Raw genomic sequence first — 22,087 nt, 5'->3', positions numbered from 1 at the left:
GTCACCCTTTGACCGGACACGGGTTTTAAAAAATATTAAGAAAAATTGGTTGAAAAAGTTAGTGGAATGTGAGACCCACTTTTTATATTGGTTTAATAATAAAATGTGAGTGAAGTGAGTTAGTGGAATGTGGGACCTACTTACCATTTATGGTAAAAATGAAGTGTGACTCTTAATTGGGGACGAACCGAAATGGAAAAATGTGATTCTTAATCAAGGACGGATGGAGTATAATTTTATTTCCTCACCGCCTCCTCCGATTCAAACGACGCCCGGTTACTCTCCACCGCCGATTACACTCCTCACACCGGCCGCCGCCTCTCCTCTCTCTCGATTTCAACACTACTCTAGCCCTTGAGGAGTTCGTCGTCGTCGCCGTTGACAGCCGCCGCCACCGCTACAGCTGTGATTTCCGCGACCACCGCGCTGCCTCAAACGCCGTCCCGGTTTCAGACCAGCATCGCCGCCGTCTCGCCCAAAATCTGTTGCTGTTCGCCGATGAAATCAGAGTAGCCCTCCCCTGCTGTCTCAATCAGTTCGCTCCGCAGCTGCCGTCTACACTCGCCGTCGCTGCTGCTGCCTGCGCGAAGCCGGCAGCCAGCTACCGTCGTCCAGCCTTGTCAATCAGTCCCCGAACGGTTCCGAAATGAACCCGGACATCCCCGAAACAACCCCGACTAACCCCGTAGAACTTATGTTCTCAAAGCGATTTCGATTAGTTACAAAGGGGTGTTGAATTGCTGAAGTTTGATTGCTTGTTTCGTTATTTGTTCGCGTTAAATTTGTGAGAGTCCAAGATGACAGCAAGTGGTGTTTGAAAGCATAAGTTGGATGCTAAAATGTATGCGTGCATTGCTGTGTGTAAAGTGCGAATTTGGAAGGCATTATACCTCGGTGAATTGAACTTGGTGGTGCTAGGACTTGGGGGAACAACTATGGTGATTTTTGTCAAAAGAAATTGTTGTTGTTTGATTTCTACAAGTAGTATGAAATTGAAATATGAATTGATGAAAGGATTACCACGTTTGGCTAGCTGGTTCTTCAACCTTCATGTTTATGCCGTGAATTTTATGAGAATAAATCCATCAAATCCGTCACTAAATTTTGTTGTATTATTTAGCATCTTAATTTGGTCAAAATTGGGAATAAAAACATTGACCGTTAAAATTTGACGGAATAGTTAACTTTGGACCAATTGTGATCCGAGTTGAAATGTTTGGGACCGAAAAATTCAAAAAATAATGTTTAGGACCAAAATCGTAAAATGGACATATGTTCAGGACCAGTTTTGGTCTTTACTCTTAAATGAAACTATAAATGATACGTTCACATATTCTAACAAAAAAAAACTGCATGATATATGGTAAGTATAATGTACTAATATCACTTGGGCAAGTCGTATCAAAGTTGAATATAACACCCATAAATGTACTCACTAATATACAGACCAAAAAATGGAAGAGAGAAAGGGAAGGGGGGGGGAAGAAAAGGAGAGGATGATGCTCAATGAACTAAGAACTAGAACTCATCAATTTACATATCATCATAAAAGAATATATTGGGAATTCGAGTAAAAAGCCTGCATCTATACTCTTCAAGGTTGAGTCCTCCATAGTCAATACAGTATATTTCCCACTATTCCAGTGTGTCGAAAAGAAGAAGAAGAAGAAGAAGAAGAAGAAGAAGAAGAAGAAGAACAGCTAACCATATTTCATGGAAGCGGCCACCATGCTAGTGGCAATCAACATAGCGTTATCTTCTCTTCTACGCTTTACTGTGGCCGTGCGATAAGTGCTAAGGAGACAACCTACAGTGAAATTCATTCATATTAGAATCACAGTGTATTGGAAGGAGAGCACGCAATTGTGATACGTCAAAACAGACATGGAACATTATTATGATCCCTCCCAGCTTATCAGATAATAATTCAAGATCTTTATTTCAAAGGTTGTGTGAAATTGACAATATTTTGTCAACGCCGTTTGGACTGGTTAAGAGCCATACATAAAATGTTGTTAATGCACATCAAACGCTTCATATTTAATGTTGCAATTAATAAAAGATAGTATAATATAATACTATAGGTTTTGCCAACATACCAATGGACTAGATTTTCATTTGGGAAGAAGAGGTTGTCTTTCATCAGGTCCAACATGGTGAGTAGCCTGGAGAAAGCATGCAGAACTATGAGGAAAAACATGCTTCAGAAGAAAAAATCAAATGTGTAATTGACATATATGCTAATATTCTACCTCTTCATTAGCTCCTGCAGCCATATTTATGAAGGATGAATCCCTTGACCTGAAGTATGGAGATTATCCAGTTGTCAATTAATGTTGGGAGGGGAGGAACATGCTATTATCGTAGAAATGATGTGAGAATTACTAGTTAAATAAAAGTTGAACAAAAATAACGAAAAACTAGCCAAAAGTAAAGATTCAGTGAATTCTGAGATATCTTGGAGATATGATGATTGGCTAATGGCTAATGCTTGCAGAATTGGTTGAGTTTAAGGATTAATTATCAAATACTGTAAAGAAAATGATAAAGTATCCATTAAATTAAAATCTAGTTGGCATGGTCCACTCCCCCATCATTAATGTACTACTACTAGTTTGAGGGTGTATTGGCATGAAAGAAGATGTGTGAACTGAGCCATAACTACTCAAAAGGCTGTTCTGCCATTAATAATTCAAAACAGACCCAACAACATATAGTACATAATAATATGGAGCCTTCAACTACTGCATGAAGTAAAGAGCCGTCACTGGAAAAATAGAAAGATTTTATGTTCGAAGCATGTGAGCATTCTAGAACAGAATGAATACCTATGTTTATCTTGTACATCAGTTCTTTCTACCATCCCATTTTGTTCTTCATCTTTGGGTTTTGCAAAAGGTGAAAAGAACTGAAACCAGAATATATTACTATAAGCCTCGATATTTTATGCAATATACATGAGAAAAAAGTTACTTTAGTTCAGTTTTGTACCTGATGCATTGAAATGAAAACAACTGAAATCCCTAACAAAAAGTTTATGGTCAAAGTATGACCAAACAAAGCAGCAGATGCTATGCCTGTAAATATTGTTGCAACAGTCGATGAATACTTCTTCAAGATCGTGTCTGGGAACATGAAAATACACATATGTAAGCATGTAGCACAAGAAGTTAAGTACTAAGCAATCCTATTGGACTGCACAGATGAGAAGTAGATAACATGAGATTGGTAAAGCCAATGTGTTACTATCCCGTGCAAAGGAGATAATCTGTAAAAGTAGCTACTAAAAAATTCTCTCACCAGCATATTTGAAGAAAAAGGAGGATAGAATTCCTTGTGCAGCATTGTTACATATCAAAAACATAGTAGCTTTTGAATGTCCTTCAAATATATTGAAATTGTCGGGACCTGAAACATTTATTGCAATATATTTTATATACAAAAACAGTAAAAACAAATCCCCTTCTGAGCTACGAATGGCATGCTGACAGTCAGATACAGGCAAAGCCTAAAATCTGATTATCTCCCAATACACTACAAAATGAGCCTTATCCAAACTGTTAATGCTAATCTGCAGGCTGGAGAAGCACAATTAAGCACTGATACCTTTAAAAACAACGGTTCCGAGGATTCCAAGAAAGTTGAAGATAGCTCCGTATCCATACAAAAATAAGTTCTGCAAATTCCAGTAGAGAAAAAAGTAACGAACTAAGAACACATATATACTATCGACCAGGTTATCAACTAAGTTAAATCTCAAGTGTATCATGAAAACCAAATTAGTTTCAATTATAATACTCAACGAACAAATAAATTTTAGGATCACTGTCACAAACATGAAAAATCAGAGGAGAACATTCTAATAAATTAATAATCATAATCTGCTTTCACAACTGTATAGTCTTGGGGCTACAACTGAGGCAGTAAAAATCAGCATTTGCCACTTCAATAATACAACTCTATTTGCCACAATGATATGATGTGAACATTAAATGACTGGAATGTGGCTTCATGCATGACAAAACATCATAATACACGTACAGTTGAACCAAAAATAGACTATAAATGATATGGAACACTTTTTCAACATTTGATTATGTTAAACCACCTGAAGATATATGCTCGTGTCATATTGGCTTTTGAGGGCATATTCATTGAAGACAGAGGCCATAGAAGGAACTGTTACCTGCATTCAAAAAACCGAAGTCATTTATGCCTGCAAAGAACAAATCAATGAAAATTTTGGAAAGGCAAGATGAAAAAGAAGAAGGTTGTTCTGTACACCCATGCAACTCACAGATACTATCATTGTCAAGATGCCCTGAATAACTTACAAATATCAGTGTGCACACATATGCAGCAGTTGTAATGGGGAGATCCAAAGTAGTGGTACCCTCTGGCATGGATTTTAGTTGATTTATACTAATCCCAATCAGCAGCAAAGCAAGAGCCTCCCACTGGGACATAACAACAAAATTTTCCAAATGTTTAAAAACTAGATTGCACTGGTAGCTTATCTTGCAACAAACTCATTAAATTCTTGTATAATGAAACAGAAAATTTCAGAATACACAATAGCATGTGTATGATCTTATCCAGTCATTAAAAGAAACTAACCTGAATTATTGAAAATCGGCGTTTCATGATGAACTTGAGAAGTACAGCAATTACCAAAACCTAAGAAGAGAGAGATGATCATGAGACAAAAAGTAAAACAAAGGCAAACATCAGCTCTCTATGGTTTTCCTCCTATCTCAAGATGGTATTCGACCATCTTTATTATTCTCAGATCATGTTAGAACACCAATAAGACAAGGGATTAACAAACTAATTAATCAGATAAAAGAAAAGATGAATATTGCCAAGCAAGCATTCCCAGCGCACCTTTAAATTGCTCAACATTTTTACTGTCGCGGGGTTGAAATATAGCTGAGATAAGAGTAAGGAAACATGAAGAGTTGTTAGTTACTTTAAGAGTAGAAAGAAGTTGCAGCCACTATCTCCTATAAAAGAATCAGTTAGTATTTAGAAAAGGTCCTAAGGAGCATATGCAGTGAAGTACCCCCAAATAAGGACTTCAAAATATTATAATTTCATAAGTGTATCAAAAAGCTTTCTGTAAACACTTAAGATTCTGCCTATCATCTAAAGAGGCGTTCGGTTTCCATAATTACTTGTGATTAAAGGTCATGACTAATCATATCTATTGTTTGGGTTGCGTTTTTCTCAAAAGCTCGGCCCGTGACAATGTATCTTGGCCCACCTCCATAATGCCAAGATAAGATTGTAACTCACGATTAACCATCTCACCTTCACTTCTATGACTAATTTAATCCTAGACAAATCCTATTATGGCTCATCCCATATTGTATCTCATCATTACATTCTCTAACAAACCGAACGTCACCTAAATATAGAAGCAGAAATTATGTAATATGAGTAATCATGTTGTCTAAGACATTGATATATAATTATGCTACACTACCGTCTAGGAGAGAACTAAGAAGAGCAACATATGAAAAGTACATAACATGAGATTTTTCATATGGATGGTACAAGTATTGATGGAACATGGAAAGCATAATGGATAGTGCATACAATATATAAAGAAAAATTATACATATATGTGTGTGTGTGCTGATGTAGACAGATAAATGTAACTATTTATATGTGTGTGTTTGTTGCATGACACATGTCAATCATATTTATGTGAACACAGGCATCCCTCAAGCTTTCCTTGTTAAAGCAGTTGAAGAATATTTTTGTTTGATATGATCTTACATCATACCATAGTATAAGGGTTTTAAAACAAACTAACTTTCTAGTTCTTGCACACATTCGTATAGGATCTGAAACCTACATTTAGATGTGCTTAACACTTTAACGATAGAATTCTATCAGGAAGATAGACTTAATGTACAGAATACATGACATGCAGACATACTCAAGAGTTAAGAATTACATTTGACACCTCAATGTAACCACATCAAATCGCATAAGCAGTAATGAAGAGAAATGTTTTATATCACTAACGTGTAATTTCAGAAATGTAGGTGTAAACCGGGACTCCTAATAAAACTTAATATACCTGCATAGTAAACTTCAGGTAGTTATTTATAGCATAAAGTAGGGCTGGAACTGCGAGAAGTTTATTGTTGCGAGCAGCCTGCAAATATCATCAGAAGCAGGGGAGTAATTCATAAGAATATCATCAGAGAGGATTTTGCGCAGCTGAGGGTGGAATAACTTTTCTGAAGGATGCAAATATACACCCTCATACCATGATTCATGTAAGAAAGAAAAAGTATGCTTGTCTTGTAGTTGTAACCTAAGGATTTAAGAACATATCCCAGGGCCAAAATCATGGTGAGCAACACGATAGCAATCCTGGACCTTACTACTTTAAGAACATCACCAGGCAGCTGTATATTAAACTATTTTAAAAATAAAACAGAAATTAAGTTTGGCTGCAACCTGGCCTGAGTAGTTGCTTCAAGATTTGCTCTTACCACAAAACCAAAGTATAATACTTACAATATTACTACTAGTTACTCGCATGTTTTAGCTTATAGGAAATAGGAACCATGATGAAGCTGGATAGTAATAATGCTTATTGCCAATCACTCAAGTACTGGTCCAATTAATAAATTTTTAATTATGATGAAATGGCCGCTAGAAAGCTTCCTATCAGGAATTGTGAGCTTCTGGATTGTTAAACTGACCTGAAGGACATGTGTGGACTGTGGATCACATATAATATACATAGCAAGGGAACAAGTTGCCAATCATTACAGGTCTTATATGCGAGAAATAGAATATTCCTCTTAGCAAATGGAAGGGAATCACTTGGCAACTTGTGGAAACTCTATATGACATGCTGGATACAAAACTAACATAACAATTAACAAACATAATTCTTTCTGGTAATATGAACTCTAAATGGTGAATTGAAATGCCATTGGATACCAACTTCTTAAATTCCAAGAGAAAAGTGCACCTGCATAAATGTTGAAAGTGAGAGAAGCGGCTTTTCACCAACTTTCTGCCGCCTAGCCTGCATGGAAAGATCCACACAGTAAATATCATGAGGCATGGATTTGGTTTGGATGTTCAATGGTGTATAAACAAAGTAGTTGCTTTAGCCCTTAATGATCATAGGTTCCGTTCGGTTGGCATGACTAATTATCAATCCATCTAGGATTAAGTTGTGAGATTATTTTAGTTGGAGTGGCTATGAGTAAATATCACATGATTATCCATCTAGGATTAAGTTGTGAGATTCAATCCATCTAGGATTAAGTTATGAGATTCAATCTCATGAACCAAACAGAATACATATTTAATCATGAGATATAATCTTGCAAACCGAACAGCCCCATAATATATAAGGCTATAGCATTTTCCATTAAAGTTCCATTTTTCTATGTGCTAGTGCAATGCATACAAACACATGCATGCAGTCACAAAATTCAAAGATTGAAATGTTACATCTATATTGGCTCACTACACTTCGAATTAAATGTACATACAGCTATGGAGTTCCAAGAGCACCCAATTTTAAATCTTCAAAATTTGTTAAGGCCTGCAAGTACACAGAGCACTTTATCTAATTTGATTAGACGGCCTAATGTTTCTATCACATCTAGTTTCTCATCACTATATCTCTTTCTCCCTGATACATTTAAAATCAATTTTACCATAAGGAAACATCCGAGCACTCAGAAGTAAACAAACTATAGAGTCAAATCCATAATCTAAACAGTCTATAAATGTGCTACTTAATACTTATATTATGTAAGTATGTAACATCTCAAATATTTCTATATCTTTATTATAATACTCCCTCCGTCCCATAAAAATAGAGAATTTGGGAACGTCACGTGTTTTAATGTGAAATTGGTTAAATATGAGAGAGATAGAAAGAAACGTGATTGAAATATTGCTAATGGAGAACGGGGCACATATCATTAGAAAGAAATACTTACTAAAAGCTGAAGTGGGTTATTTTGGGGGACGGCCTAAAATGGCAAAAGTGGACATTTTTCGGGACGGAGGGAGTAGATTAACAATATTGTTTACTGAAAGTGCATGAGATTCTTCTTTTTTCATTTCTAAAATTGACATATAGATGTGAAAAAGATTACCTGGAACAAAAGCATTGTGATTGCAAAAAGAACTTTTGCAAGCTCTGTCAAAAAGTTGACACTAATCGGACTAAACTTGAAGCGGCCATCCACCTTTGACATATAAACCAAAATAGGCTGGAAAGAGGAAAATCAGACATTCAGAGCAGACATAGCAGCAACAGTAAGAAGTATATAGCAACTGGGAACAACTACAATATATGGGGATGTGTATTGCACATTTGCAAGTTACCAGACAAAAAAGGAAAAAGAGGGGGGGGGGACAAAGAAGAGAATCATACCTGGAAACCAACAAGTACACAATCACCGCCAACTAATAAGAAGTTAAGCGCACGCTGCTTTGATGATACCTTGCTCCTATGTCGGTCATAAGCTCGTGCAACAGCCTTACTGGATGGATTAGCTATTTTGGAATGACAGGCACTGCACTCTATCATCCCGTTCTTCATTAGCCAACCCCAAAGGCCAGCTATGAAAATTCAACCTGAATAACAAAACCAGAAACCCATCAATCATTTCCACAGATGCTACCTAACTACACAATCAAACAGCATATCAAACTCAGTATCCTCAGCCAAAAGAACATCACGATCTTACCACAAGCCGCTATTCAGATCAACGAACACATTAATGCAAAATAGCAAAACGTGATGAAACAGCGCTATAATTTCCCCACAACCAGATCTTATCACAGATAACAAATCTCCCAAATTCTAAATCGAGGACAGTAATTGAATTGCATTTATACACAATGTTGCGCGTTGGCTGGACAAATAAAGTCAATTAGAATCCACCTTTTTTGGTGGATCAAACCAAACGGAAAGATAACATCAGTGATGCAGCCTATGCAGGCTCGATCAATCGAAATTGAGCTCCAGCTAATGAAATCAAGCACAATGAAACACGTACCTGTGACTACAGCTACAAGATGGTTCTGATTCGGGCGGAGATCAAAAGCGGCTTAGATCTGGCCGAGGCTCCGCTAACAGATCCAATTGCCGGATCAAAAACACCGCGGAAATGCGCACAAAAGTAAATTTGCGTTTGAATGTAGAAAAAGAGGCTTCAATTCAAAGGATTTCGGAGAGAGCCCCTTTGCGTCTGGATCTCAAGTTATGTTCAAACTATGCTGGCGATTGGGAGAAAAACTATTTATACATGGTAAACGGTTGCAGGTGGAAGGAAGTATAGCGGTCAAATATATATTACTACCTCTCCAATTACCGAACATAGAAATTAATAATTGTAGTACTAATGGAATTGGATCGCAAAATTGAATTGAAATTGTAATTAGAATTGGAGCTTTTAATTTTAAATTTAATATTAGGTAGTATTATATAAAATATTTGGATTTGTCAAATTTTATATGTGAATCTATATACTCCTCTCCTCGATTAAGAATACACTTTGATTTGACATACGTGTTTAAGAAATATAAAGAAAAGTTAGTTGAAAAAGTTAGTGGAAGTGGGACCCATTTTTTTATATTAGTTTTATAATAAAATGTGAGTGAAATGAGTAGTGGAATGTGGACCTACTTACTATTTATGGTAAAAATGAATGTGATTCTTAATGGGGACAACCAGAAATTGGAAAAATGCATCTTAATCGATGACATAAAGAGAGTATAAATTAGATAATTGAATTTTTAAATAATTATAGTAAAGTAGGAGTATATATTTATGGCATATATTCATAGTATATATTTATGGCATATATTCATAGCACACACATACGCACACTTCATACACATTGCACACATCATACACACTATGCACTGAAATACACATATATTCTGGAGTAGTGACAAAATGTAAACTCACGTAATGTATAAACTTCAAACTCTTCAATACAACACAACGCTTTCAACAATGTCAACACAAGATATCAAGATTTTGATGTCAACACAATATCAACACAAGAGTGTCAACACAACATCAACCGTGACACCGTGTTGACATTTTTGTTGCTATTATTTTGTCATCTGAAATTTTTTAACGTGCTAGATCATAGTTGGAAGTTTGTACAATATTTATAGTTTATATTTAATTACAAAAATACATCTATATTGCACACACTATACACAAAATATACATACTATAAATATTGATTGTGTATGCAATTTGTACTATGTGTCTGTGCAAAGTGTGATGTGTGGGTGCACACAAATTCTTCAAATTCAATTTCATATACAAACTATATGATTTGAAAAGGAATTTGAATCAATTTTTTAATTCAATTTCATAGAATTCAAATTTAAATTTTGTGTACTAAACGAACACTTATTCTTATTTAATACGACAAAAATGTAAAGTTTAGAATTTTTTTTAATCATAGATGCACGAACTCGCTTCGGTGAATTCGACTTATCCTTAACGGATGGCGGGTTTGAATCCGTGACCTAAGGTGACATATAGCTCTGCAATGCGCTACAACTCATTGCTACTGAATATATATTTTAATATATGACGTATTTAAATTTTCACAAATTTAATCTAGAATAATGAAATTGTAGTATAAACATATCTATTTGACCTAAGAAAGTTATGTTAAGTGAGAATAAAATAGGATAAAAATAATATTGTTTTTCACTAAAAGAGTAAATGACTAAAATTATAGTAGTACAACAAAAAATAAATAGTTAAGACTCAACTACAATGAATGGGGATAGTAAACTAGTACTTAATTTAACGTATTTTCAAATCTAACTATGAAATATTTTCAAAAACTGAACTTTCACTTTTTTGGATACTACGTTCTGTTCAAATCAGACCATCAGTATATAATATCATTTTTTTTTAAAATAGTAGTCTTTTTTATTAGTATTATTTTAGTCTATCCTATAAAAATTGTCTATTTTTTATTTTAAAAAAATCACCACGCATTTTACTGTCCAATTCAATAATAATATTTCAAAAAAAAAAATTCTATTTCATAGTATTTTATTAATTTTAAATTAAAATTTGTATCAAGCCTCAAAATCTCTATTTTAAAGAAAGGTATATAGACATGGAGTATATTGTAAAATTGCTAAAAATGAGGTGGTTGAATTTGGTTGACAAGGGGTAGTTTGAGTGTCAATTTTAGACTTAAAACCAAAACTATCTTGGTCAATTGAAAGCTTAAAATAAAAAATATTTGTGCTTTGCTGTTGAAATTTTGTTTTATCTTGTTCCCTTATTTTTGCCAAATTTTATGATAAGTCGATAACTATGAGAGCCGTGTTTCAATATTTTCTGCAAGAAAGTGTGCAATTTTACTTTTATTATCTTTAATTGTTGTAAGGAAAATGAATTTTTAAAATTGACAGACACAAGTAAAATGAATTATTTTATTAAGATTTTTAAAATAAGAGGCATATATTTATAAAATCCATTTCCAAATAAGACACTTATTTAAAAGTGGACAACTCACAATCTTGCATATATATGAGATCAAAATCCATTTGCTGGGATTAGAAGTTTCAAATTCCAATAAAATGATCGCTCTTAAAAATAAAAAATGAAAAGAAAACGATGAAGATTTTCATTCAACTTATATTGAAAGATGTAATTAACATTCCAAATTGGCCCACTATTAAGTGATAGAACAGGTTAAGTTTGACAGTCAAATCATAATCACGCCAGTGTGAACATTAATTAATTAATTTATATGAGTGTACACAATAAGGACAATAAGGAAGCTCCTGGCGACCGCGGACTCGTGTGGCACCGCAACTCCCTATTGCTGAACGGATGAGCCGGGCAGTGGAGGGCGGACAGCCCACAGCCGAGTAAGTCGGCATGGACTGGGCGGGGATAGTAGCCGCTGGGGTTATTGTGGACCAGGAGCACATGCGCCGGATTTCATTTTTATTTTCTTTTTCATTTTCTTTTATTTTTTATTTGAGTGAACTACAAAATGGCCCTGACTGGTTATCTCGCCCATAGTCCCTGAGATTCTAAAAATATCAGCTAGTCCCTGACTAAGGTTTATCTCGAAATTAGTCATTTTGGCTTTTTTGACGAAAATACCCTTTGATATTATTTTGGGGGTTTGGAATTTTTTTTACACTTTTAACATTTTAAATCTCGATATTATTTTAATATGTCTAACTTTGATTATTTCAAAATTATCATTCTTCTTCCATTTTGTTATCCTTCACTGAATTTGTTTTTTTATTTATTCCAATATTATATTTAATTTTATAAAATTAAATTTAATATTTAGATTTTTAAATATCAATAAATTTTTTAATGAAAACTATTAATTCATGGACACTATAAATATTGATTAAAACTATTAATTTTGTTATTTAATATAATATTCAATTGAATTGAAGGGTTATAAAAATAATATTAATCATGAAGGAAAAATAAGAGTTATTCTATTTAGCCTCCGTCTATTGTTATAATTGCTTGTGATTAAATATTATGAAGTTGACTAAAAATTTGATCCTACTTAAAATTTTATATAGGAGTATTTTTGTTGAAATTTTCTAGTAAATTTTGATTGTTTTCAAATTAATAAACTAAAATCATATTAGTCTTACATTAGATGCATATTTATTTGAATAAATTGTGTTATATAATCTATTTATGATTAAAGCTACTATTAAATCAATACATTTAATTATTGAAATTTGAATTATGATTTTTTTTTGTAATTAATGTAATTTTTTATGAGAAAAAAGGATGTAATAAAAAAAATTAAATTGTGGTATGATTTGGGTTGAGATAGAGATAGTTTTTTGCTTTAAGAATAAGTAAGTATATATATGTATGTATGTATGGATATTGTATGTGCAGAAGTTCAATTCGTAATTATGCTTCTTATTTACCTTGTTTTGAATGCATAATGATGTGTAAATAGTTTATGAAATTTACTTATATAGAAAAAAGTCATGTGGCATTTTAATTGGCTTATTATGTAATAAAATGATTAATTAAATCGATACATAAGTTTTGGAGATATTTACAATAACATTATTTTAGTTAAAAAATTATTTATTAATTAAAAATTATTTATGAATCATAATTTGGAAGGTTAAAAAATTACAAAACGTATTTACTCATTAATTTAGAATAAACAATTTTGGACTCAAAAAGTCGTTCAAAATGATTGCCAAACACCCTCCAAACTTTTATAAATGTGGTTTGTATAATGAAGGTTTTGCTGAAATAGGAACATGAAATTGGCATTTGGAGCAGAGAGTGTTCCGACTTAGATAGCCGATGCACAATCCACGAGAATCCGGAGTTGGCCTTCGAGGAGCACGAGACCAGCCTCATATGTCGTGAATTGGGCGGGCGGGATGTCGGCTGCTGCTTTCCATCATAGCAACTTCAACTTAATTTTAGTGTTAAAATTGCATCCAATAGTATGCATAACCCAACTTATTTTGTCCTCTGCGTTTTGCTACCATATTACTAGTATGCATTTGCACTGTAGATACTACAAATATCTTCAGTGAATTGCAACGTCCATCAGTGATTGGTGAATCGGCGGATCCGTTTGCAACCCCTTTGGAAATATTACCAAGCCATTTCATGAAAAATGTGACCAATTAACCAACCAACAAACTACTCATTGTTACAAATAACATCTTTTTGTATTGAAACATATAAACGTTGACTAATCTGACTAACACTGTACTTGGTAAAATAAAACATACATCTAGTCTCAGTGTGCCAAGGAGAAAAGAGGCTCGACGTGTAAGGGTAGGGGGAACTTGTTCCCTGTCTTTGTTTCTATCTCATTGTATCTCATTATGTTCAGCAAGATTTGAAAATGATCGTCATTGCCTCGGTGTAGGTCCCGGATAGTCGTTTGCTCCATAGGCCTGAGGCTAATCAATTAAGAATCACATATGAATTAGATGAATTAATTTCAAGATATAAGGCTTTCCTATTATAACGGGTTGTTCAAATGGGTTCCCTGTCCTTCCATCATATGTTCAGCTTTTTCCTGGATATTCGGGTTCAAATATCCATGGATTAATCCATAATTGTTATGTATTTTCATATTTCTGGGGGTGGAATATGCACTTGTGATGAGATACATACTTGGATGAGGAACTTACGACTGTGGCATATTATGGAGAAGAAAATCAGAAGACATGTATTGGGTGTAGAGGCGTCGGAAAGACGAAGACCAAGGCTTCCTATTTATTATTATTATTATTATTATTATTATTATTATTATTATTATTATTATTATTATTATTATTATTATTATTATTATTATTTTAACTGTAGGTATAACTTCATTAGATGTATTAAATGGGCCTGTCTCCAAATTTATAATCATGGTTACTTTAATCGTGGGCTAACGCAATTAAGTTGATTGTGGGTTCAAACATTAGTCATTTTTGGATATTTTTAGTTATTTAATTCAATTTTAATGGAGTACTATTTTTTATTTAAATCCAGTCAATTAAGTTTAAGTTTAATTTTAATTTTAATTTTAATTTCAAGTTATAATTTAATTATTTTTCAAGGTCCTACTATATTGCAAAATGCAAACTACTCCTTCATTTGCATAGTAATGAAGTCATTATGCCATTTTGATATGTTTCATAGTAATGGAGTCGATTCCCTTTTTTAGTAAAAATTAACACATTTTTTCTCACTTACTTTACTCTCTTTTACTTTAATTCTTTCTTCATCTCTCTACCTTTTTTCTTTCCTACTTTATTGTTATTTTTCTTAACCCACTTAATACAATTTTTCTTAATTTCCGTACCGGAAAAAATGCTTCAACTACTATAAAGCGGAGGGAGTACTAGTACATCTTTCCTAACGTCAATAAAAAAATATCAATATAATGTTAACCGATTGATATAGTGTTGACATTTTATTTTGGCACCATTAACATCAAATCTTAAAATTTAATGGTCTAGATTTTAGTTTGTTGGAGTAATTTGCAGAAAAGACATAGCTTGCAATGTACTCCCTCCATCCATCATAAGAAGTCCCATTTATTGACATTTTTAAGAAATGTTTACAAAAGTGAGTGGAAAAAAGTTATGGAATAGAAGTCTCGCTTGTATATATTGGTTTTAAATGAAATGTGAGTGGAATGAATTATAAGAAGGTGGAACTCTATTACCATCTATAGTAAAAGTGAATGAGAACTCTTATGCGCAGACGAACTATATGGAAAAATGAGACTCTTATTTGTGGACGGAGAGAGTCAAATGCAGAAAACGTTGACTGCTTTTGCATAATCAACAGTGCTGCCGAACTTGTGAATCAAGTAATTTGCTTTATTTAATCTTCAAAGTATTGAACAATCATTATCTAAAAATCGAAGATGGCAAAACAAGTGGAATTGATCTTCATCTCCTCATCTCTTGTTTGCAGCAGCAGTCCTGCTTCATTCTCAAAATTAGAGCTGAATTCATGGGATTTACGAGCACTCAAAATCGTCCCCATTCAAAGAGCCCTCATATTTCCCAACCCTCTCGCTCAACCCAAACAGTTCCTAATCCAAGCCCTCAAAACCTCACTCTCCCGCGCACTTCACTTTTTCCCTCCGCTCGCCGGCCGTCTCACCTCCACCGCGCACGGCGGCGACATGGCTAGTTTTCTGCTCGATTGCAACAACGCAGGAGCCGACTTCACTCACGCAGTCGCCTCCGCCGTCTCCATCTCCGACATCATCCATCCGACCTACATCCCCGAAATCGTATCGCTCCTGTTCCCGTCCAGCGTCGCCGTCACCAATTACGCCGGAATCGCGAAGCCTCTGCTGGCGGTGCAAGTCACGGAGCTCGCCGACGGCATCTTCATCGCCTTCTCCGCTAACCACGCCGTCGTGGACGGCAATTCCTTCTGGCATTTCGTCAAATCCTGGTCAGAGATCTCTCGCGGTGCAGAATCGATCTCGAAATCCCCTGTATTCAACCTCGCCGCTGGCGATGATACGCTCATCCATCTCCCAACACTGGAGAAAAACCTAGTTTCTCCATCTCAATCGCCGCAGAGAGTGTTCAATTTCAGCAGAGAAAAGCTAGATCGGTTGAAGGAGAAGGCAAATTCCGAAGCCGGCACAGACAAAATATCTACTCTGCAAGCACTCATGGCTCATCTATGGCGGAGCACAGTCAGATCTCAAAACACAAACGGATCAAGCAGCTGCGTTTTGGTAATCGCGATCGGCGCGAGAGCGAGGATGCGGTCTTCGCCGGATGCCTACTTCGGGAACGCATCTTACGCAGCAACGTTGGCGATTAGCGCGAGCGATCTATTGGAGGGGGGATTGGGAGGCGCCGCGGTGAAGATCAATGAGTTGATTTCTGAGCAAGGCGATGAAACGGCGAGACGCGCGGCGGAAGAGGAGGTGAGATTTGACGAGGTAGGGCGGAAGGGGAGTGGTCCGCCGCCTCTTATCATAGGGAGTTCGCCGCGACATGACGTGTACGGGTGTGATTTTGGGTGGGGGAAGCCGGTGGGAGTGAGAAGCGGGAAAGTGCATAAAGTAGAGGGTTTGGTGTTTGTATTTCCGGCGGCGGAAGGCGGTGGTATCGATTTGGAAGTTTGTTTGGCGGAGGAGACGCTACGTGCAATGGAGATTGATGCAGAGTTCGTTACAGTGTAGATGAGTTTCTTTGTAATCCTCATTTGTATGCTTCGGCCGTTGTCATTTATTGTGACCTCCCTTTTTAATCCAGATAGATATGTTTATTTTTTAAGATAAAATAATAAAGTAGTAAGATACAATCTAAAATTGAGTTACTGAAATTAATTTAGTCATAGATGTTTAGTTATAATTAATTATTTCATGATTATCCATCTAGGATTAAATTGTGAGATTGAATATCATGAACCAAACACATAACAAATTTAATATCAAATACAATCTTGCAAACTGATTACCTTATTCTATCTCAAAAATTCTCACTTCTAAGTTCCAACCCAGCTGGGTTTCATCCTTTTCCCTTATTGGCACAAATGGTACCACAAAATGAAAACAACTTGAATTACTCCCTCCGTCTGCGTATAGGAATGTGGGGCCTTTTTATTATTTATGGTAATTATGAACCGAGACTCCTATTTATAGATGGACCAAAATGAAAAAACAACACGACAGATGAATATATAAATAGCATTGACATTACTCCTAACTTTTTCTATGACTTTTATTTACAAAGTCAATAGCTTCTTAAACCTGCACTGATCGAAAATGCAACTTTTTATGGGGACAGAAGGAAGCAACAAAATACAGTAATTCAATATGTGAAATAAAACAATAATACAGTAGTAGGAGTATAAAATTTGCAAGAACATTTACTTCTATAACAGCACTTGATAAATAAATTTCGCAACTTCAAATCAATAAGTCATCCATTTACATTCAACGTATACATTAATTACATTATTATTACACACAATGGACAATAATTGTCCAACAAATTATTATCCTTACAATTTTGATAGCACACAACAATCTGGCTTCACTCGAATCTATAGCAAAGGTTCTCTCTTATCAGGAACATCACCTACACCTCGATTCCCCTTAGCCCTCTCCTGCCATATTCTCTCCACTTCTTCAAACGATAAACCCTTTGTCTCCGGAATGAAAACAGCCACAAATATGAATGCGGCCACAGCTATGCCAGCAAGGATCAAGAAAGTCGGGCCGACGCCTGTGGCCTCTGCTATCGACAGGAAACTTTGAGCTACAATGAGATTTGATATCCAGTTCACAGTAGCTGACATGCCTCCACAGAGTCCTCGATAGGCTTCTGGATATATTTCCGAGTTCACGGTCCATGGAACTGGACCCATCCCCGGTGCAAAGAAAGCTATATAAAGAGCCAAACCTAAAACCGCGAGCCAACCATAGACACCGGTGACAGAATCAGACGGTTGGAGGAGAAATGCCATAGCGAGGATTATGAGGGATATGGTTACTCCAAACAAACTGCTGAGTGCCAGCTTCTTACGACCAAAATGATCGATGAGGTATATCCCGAGTACTGTACCCAGGGCGTTCATGAATGCTACAATGAGGGATAGGAGGAGTGCTAGTTGGTTGGACTGGAATCCAGCCATTTGAACTATAGTTGGGCTGTAATACATCACTGTGTTGATGCCGGTGAACTGTTGGAATGCCTGTATAATTGGAAATGCAAGATATTCATAACTTGCCTTATTTTTGTAAATCAATCATACCCTCTAAAAGTATTTCAAATTAGAATGGCTGATTACGGAGTAATAATTTGTAGGCCAGCATAGCAGTTTTCTTATTACCTGCATTCCAGCTCCAGCTAAAAAGGCAAGTCTTAGCGGCTTTATTCTGATGACATCAAAGTAACTGACTCGAGTCTTCCGCTGGCCCTCTTCTTCAAGCGCTGCAGCAAGCTGATCAATTTCCTCTTCCAAGCGAAATGGATCATAGATTTTTGATAGCACAGCAACGGCGTCAGATTTCTCTTTCTGTGAGGATGTTCGTATGATGTCAAAGAAGTATAAGTAGACTAATAACACCTCAAGGATTTACAAATGCTATAGAAAAAAGAATCGTCACCTTCATGTAAAGCCAGCGTGGAGACTCTGGCAAAAATAACATAAGAAAGAATTGGATAATAGCAGGCAAACCAGATACCCCAAGCATCCACCGCCATGTACCCGGAACCTATTTTACCATCACAAAGACGATATATCAGTTAATAAAAATATTTGTATCAAATCATTCACATAGAACAATTGTTAGAAAGATCAAACATCTCCAGTAATTCAGCAGTTTCCAGCTTCTTAACTTTACTTGCATCATTGCATAATCTGCTATCCTTATCTTTAAATAAAACAAACTTATGACCTACTGAATCACCCAACCAAATGAACAGAAAATTTGGGCCAGAAAGAGAAACACACAATAAAATGCCGAGTGCCACAAAATGTAAGCGTGGGAAGTTTAACAATGAAAAGTTATGCAAGGAGTGCCATATCAAACTATCATAAGTTTCCATTAAGCATCCAGAAATGAAGCCAACGATCAATCAATGATGCACGACTCTTATGAACTCAACTAATACCGATCTTTCAAATTACTGCCCACTTCAACCCCAAACAACCATATAGTAGTAGTGTACTGTACAGGCTCCAATTTTTTTATGGTTAGTCAATCAACAACTGCAGGACTTGAAATCTAGTGTTTATGCCTTAGCACACTGCTTATGTATTCAGTGAGGTATAATTGTCTTTAGAAATCAAAAAGAGAAGTGCTTTGTTTCTTATAGACCGACAAGCAATATTCTCGGATATATCACATCATTTAGTCCCAAAACCATTATCAGTTAAACCGCATTTCTGGCCATCAATGTTAAGTGGTGAGTTAAAATCCTAAGTGCTCGATCTGGTATTAAGCCAATGAGAATTTAGAAAAATGAGGAATGCGAAAAATGTGTCCAGGACAAGCTAATAAAGTTTTATGCCGAAAGGAGAACAGATTATACATGATGAGCTGGCCGATGAGATATCACTAACAGAGTTCAGATAAAGAATCAAGTTATTAGCAACTACAGAAGAGAAAGCATCTGAGTTACCAACATGAATTATCACAAACAGAACAAGGACCCAAGAGGAACTACAGTTTCTCCTTTGAAATTACTCTTAGAGAAAACTTAAATGCAGGCCCCGAGTTCTATCTTGGAGGTGAAACTTCAGATCAGAAAGATGGCACCTTTCAGAACAACAAAGCAGATGAGTATGGCTAAATATAATCTCATTATCATAATCAAGAAATGGTTTTTAAATGGATAAATTAGGCAGTTTAGGATGTGTGATCCCCCCACAGGCCACAGCAGTTTGTCACTTATAAAAACCCTATAGAAAATAATTAATGAATTCAAAAGCCTTGTCCACTATAATGCAGCTGTTACAATTTCAAAATTCTACTTGAACTAGAGATCATGCTGTCTGCTAGAAAATGATACTCCTACAAGAGATTGCCCTTTAATGACAGGCAATGCAACAAAGTAATGGTTTAGGCAAACACGTAGAGACCAGACACATCACAAATTCACTCAGCATGATTCCTACTCCAAGTTCAGAAAATCTGGCCATTGCTTCGACTATACAATCTCTCTAATGTTAAATCCCTCAAAAAGTCGACTCCAAGTATAAGTAAGGATGATTCCAAATAGTCATCTAATGCACCATAGACTTTGCCCACACAATGACCATCAGGACATATGTGAGTCAAGAGACAGTGACTATTTATACCATGGGAAGGAATACCCTAACTCAAGTACTCACCTGTACCTCAGAAATAATAAGAATAACAATATGAACATTTATTTAAAGATGGCCCTACGAGGAGATACACAGCAAATGCAAAAGATCTGACCTCAGTAAAAGCAAGGTTCACAAGGTAAGAGAGAAACTGTCCACCAGTAATCATGAGGACATTTGTGCTCACTAGGCCACCCCTAATTTCTGAAGGAGCGGCCTCTGCAATATATACAGGAGCAGTGATTGATGCAATACCTACTCCCAGGCCAACAAGGAACCTTCCAACGATAAGAACGTAGGGGTTTGGAGCTGCGGCCATGACAATGGCTCCAAGTGCGAATACAACATCAGCGGACAGAGTAGCTTTCTTACGCCCAAAAGCATCACTAAACCAACCCCCTACTGCAGCTCCAATCATGGCACCGACCAAAGCCATGCTGACGATTGTTTCCTGTATTAGGAGATTAATTATCGAAAAAGAAAGCCCTAATGGAGTACAAGAAATTAGTAACCACTATAAGTGAAGATATAGTCAATTGACCATAGCTCCACAATCTAAACATAGAAGCATTCCATTTGGCAAGTCACCTCCGGGATAATATTCTCTCCATGTATAACGCACATACCACACTCACGGAACACAGTTGCATACCTGTAAAAAGCTACTTTGATCGACTTCCTCAAATTCATCACGGATATATAGAAGTGCTCCCGATATAACTCCTGTCACCAAAACAGAAACTTTCAGAAGATGCGGGGGGAAACATGCCAATATTTTGATATTTCTGATGTGGTATGGGTTTGCATCCAACACACCAGATACAGTAGCTCCGATGAGTATGATGATTATACGAACAATATATACTCTAAATTATAAGTTTCGTTTGATGGATTGGGACGCTATTAACAAAGAAATGTTGCCATGACACAGAAACAAATTATTAGTCATTATTAGTATTAGTATTAGTATTAGTATTAGTATTAGTATTTTATTATTATTATTATTATCATCATCGCAATTCAGGATAATAGAGCCTTGCAAATGGTCCCAACAAAAATTTAATAGTAATATATCTATACTTTATACGTATGCAAACAAATAGTATTCCATCTCTCTCTGTGTCTGCCCTAGCGTCCGATTTGTGGCTCTGTAGAAATTTATGTCGTTATCACTCTAATACAAAAAAAACAGGGAGAGCTTCTAGTGCACGATTTCTGGTTCTGTAATTCACGATTTCTAGCTATGTAGAAATGTGTGTCGTTATTGCTCTGACTTTAACCGGAACGCTGCAGTGCAGCAGATTCCAATTAAATTTAAAACGTGAACTCCACCTACTAGCTACAATTGACCATCAAACCAAAAAAAACTGGAATTCCGACTAAATATAGACTTGTTAATTAAATTATTTCTAAAAGAAATCAGTTCAAAAAAACGGAAAACCTCAGAAAAGGTGCAATTCAGAAAAATGCATTTCCACAAACTAAAGTTGCGAGAGAAAGCAAATTACCAGTATCATAGCCGAAAAGCAGACCGCCGATACCAGCAACTACAGTCAATCCAAGCACGTACGAATTGCTGAAATACGTGATCTTTTGAAGCAGCGATTAAATTAGAAAACGATCAGATTTACAAACAATGAAATGAAATCAACTCGGCCGCGAAATTGGAGCCCGGGCAGCTGTGGAAGGGGAAATGGATTGTTATATTTATGCGTGTTTATCGAA

The 22,087-nt window shown here is 35.8% G+C and overlaps 3 protein-coding genes across 3 annotated transcripts in view; 1 reads left to right on the top strand and 2 right to left on the bottom strand.

Annotated features, from left to right (window-relative positions):
* Positions 1-1,497: 1,497 nt before the first annotated feature.
* On the bottom strand, positions 1,498-9,207 carry LOC125200045 (CMP-sialic acid transporter 2-like). Its single transcript, XM_048097844.1, has 16 exons — positions 9,054-9,207; positions 8,426-8,628; positions 8,145-8,261; positions 6,998-7,054; positions 6,089-6,166; positions 4,885-4,929; positions 4,618-4,677; positions 4,335-4,457; positions 4,109-4,186; positions 3,607-3,676; positions 3,301-3,408; positions 2,992-3,125; positions 2,829-2,908; positions 2,253-2,301; positions 2,100-2,165; positions 1,498-1,807 (listed from the first exon to the last, which is right to left on the bottom strand). Exons 2-15 carry the CDS (start codon positions 8,591-8,593, stop codon positions 2,115-2,117), a joined length of 1,218 nt encoding a protein of 405 aa, XP_047953801.1. The 5' UTR covers positions 8,594-8,628; positions 9,054-9,207; the 3' UTR covers positions 1,498-1,807; positions 2,100-2,114.
* Positions 9,208-15,423: 6,216 nt separating this feature from the next.
* Positions 15,424-16,798, top strand: LOC125200046 (uncharacterized acetyltransferase At3g50280-like). The gene has a single exon (XM_048097845.1). The coding sequence runs from the start codon at positions 15,438-15,440 to the stop codon at positions 16,722-16,724; it is 1,287 nt and encodes a 428-aa protein (XP_047953802.1). The 5' UTR covers positions 15,424-15,437; the 3' UTR covers positions 16,725-16,798.
* A 654-nt stretch (positions 16,799-17,452) lies between these two features.
* LOC125200048 (inositol transporter 1-like) overlaps positions 17,453-22,087 on the bottom strand; it is a 29,466-nt gene continuing 24,831 nt past the window's right edge. Inside the window, exons 3-8 of the mRNA XM_048097846.1 lie at positions 21,871-21,952; positions 21,015-21,085; positions 20,478-20,813; positions 18,657-18,764; positions 18,380-18,565; positions 17,453-18,241 (exon numbers count right to left, since the gene is read on the bottom strand). Of these exons, the coding sequence (XP_047953803.1) occupies positions 17,591-18,241; positions 18,380-18,565; positions 18,657-18,764; positions 20,478-20,813; positions 21,015-21,085; positions 21,871-21,952 (1,434 nt within the window). The 3' untranslated portion in view covers positions 17,453-17,590. The remainder of the gene's footprint in view (positions 18,242-18,379; positions 18,566-18,656; positions 18,765-20,477; positions 20,814-21,014; positions 21,086-21,870; positions 21,953-22,087) is intronic.

This window comes from Salvia hispanica, unplaced genomic scaffold, assembly GCF_023119035.1.
Source record: "Salvia hispanica cultivar TCC Black 2014 unplaced genomic scaffold, UniMelb_Shisp_WGS_1.0 HiC_scaffold_785, whole genome shotgun sequence".
Taxonomy (NCBI): Eukaryota; Viridiplantae; Streptophyta; class Magnoliopsida; order Lamiales; family Lamiaceae; genus Salvia; species Salvia hispanica.
Note: the sequence above shows the minus strand (reverse complement) of the source record. Positions and strands in the feature narration are given on the sequence as shown.

Bases quoted from the DNA above. Each gene is read 5' to 3' on its own strand.
- LOC125200045 (XM_048097844.1), bottom strand. From the start codon at position 8,593: ATGAAGAACGGGATGATAGAGTGCAGTGCCTGTCATTCCAAAATAGCT. The intron at 4,678-4,884 runs GTGCGCTGGGAA...CTCTCTTCTTAG, and splicing joins AAATGTTGAGCAATTTAAAG to GTTTTGGTAATTGCTGTACT. The intron at 4,458-4,617 runs GTTAGTTTCTTT...GTTATGTCCCAG, and splicing joins GCCGATTTTCAATAATTCAG to TGGGAGGCTCTTGCTTTGCT.
- LOC125200046 (XM_048097845.1), top strand. From the start codon at position 15,438: ATGGCAAAACAAGTGGAATTGATCTTCATCTCCTCATCTCTTGTTTGC.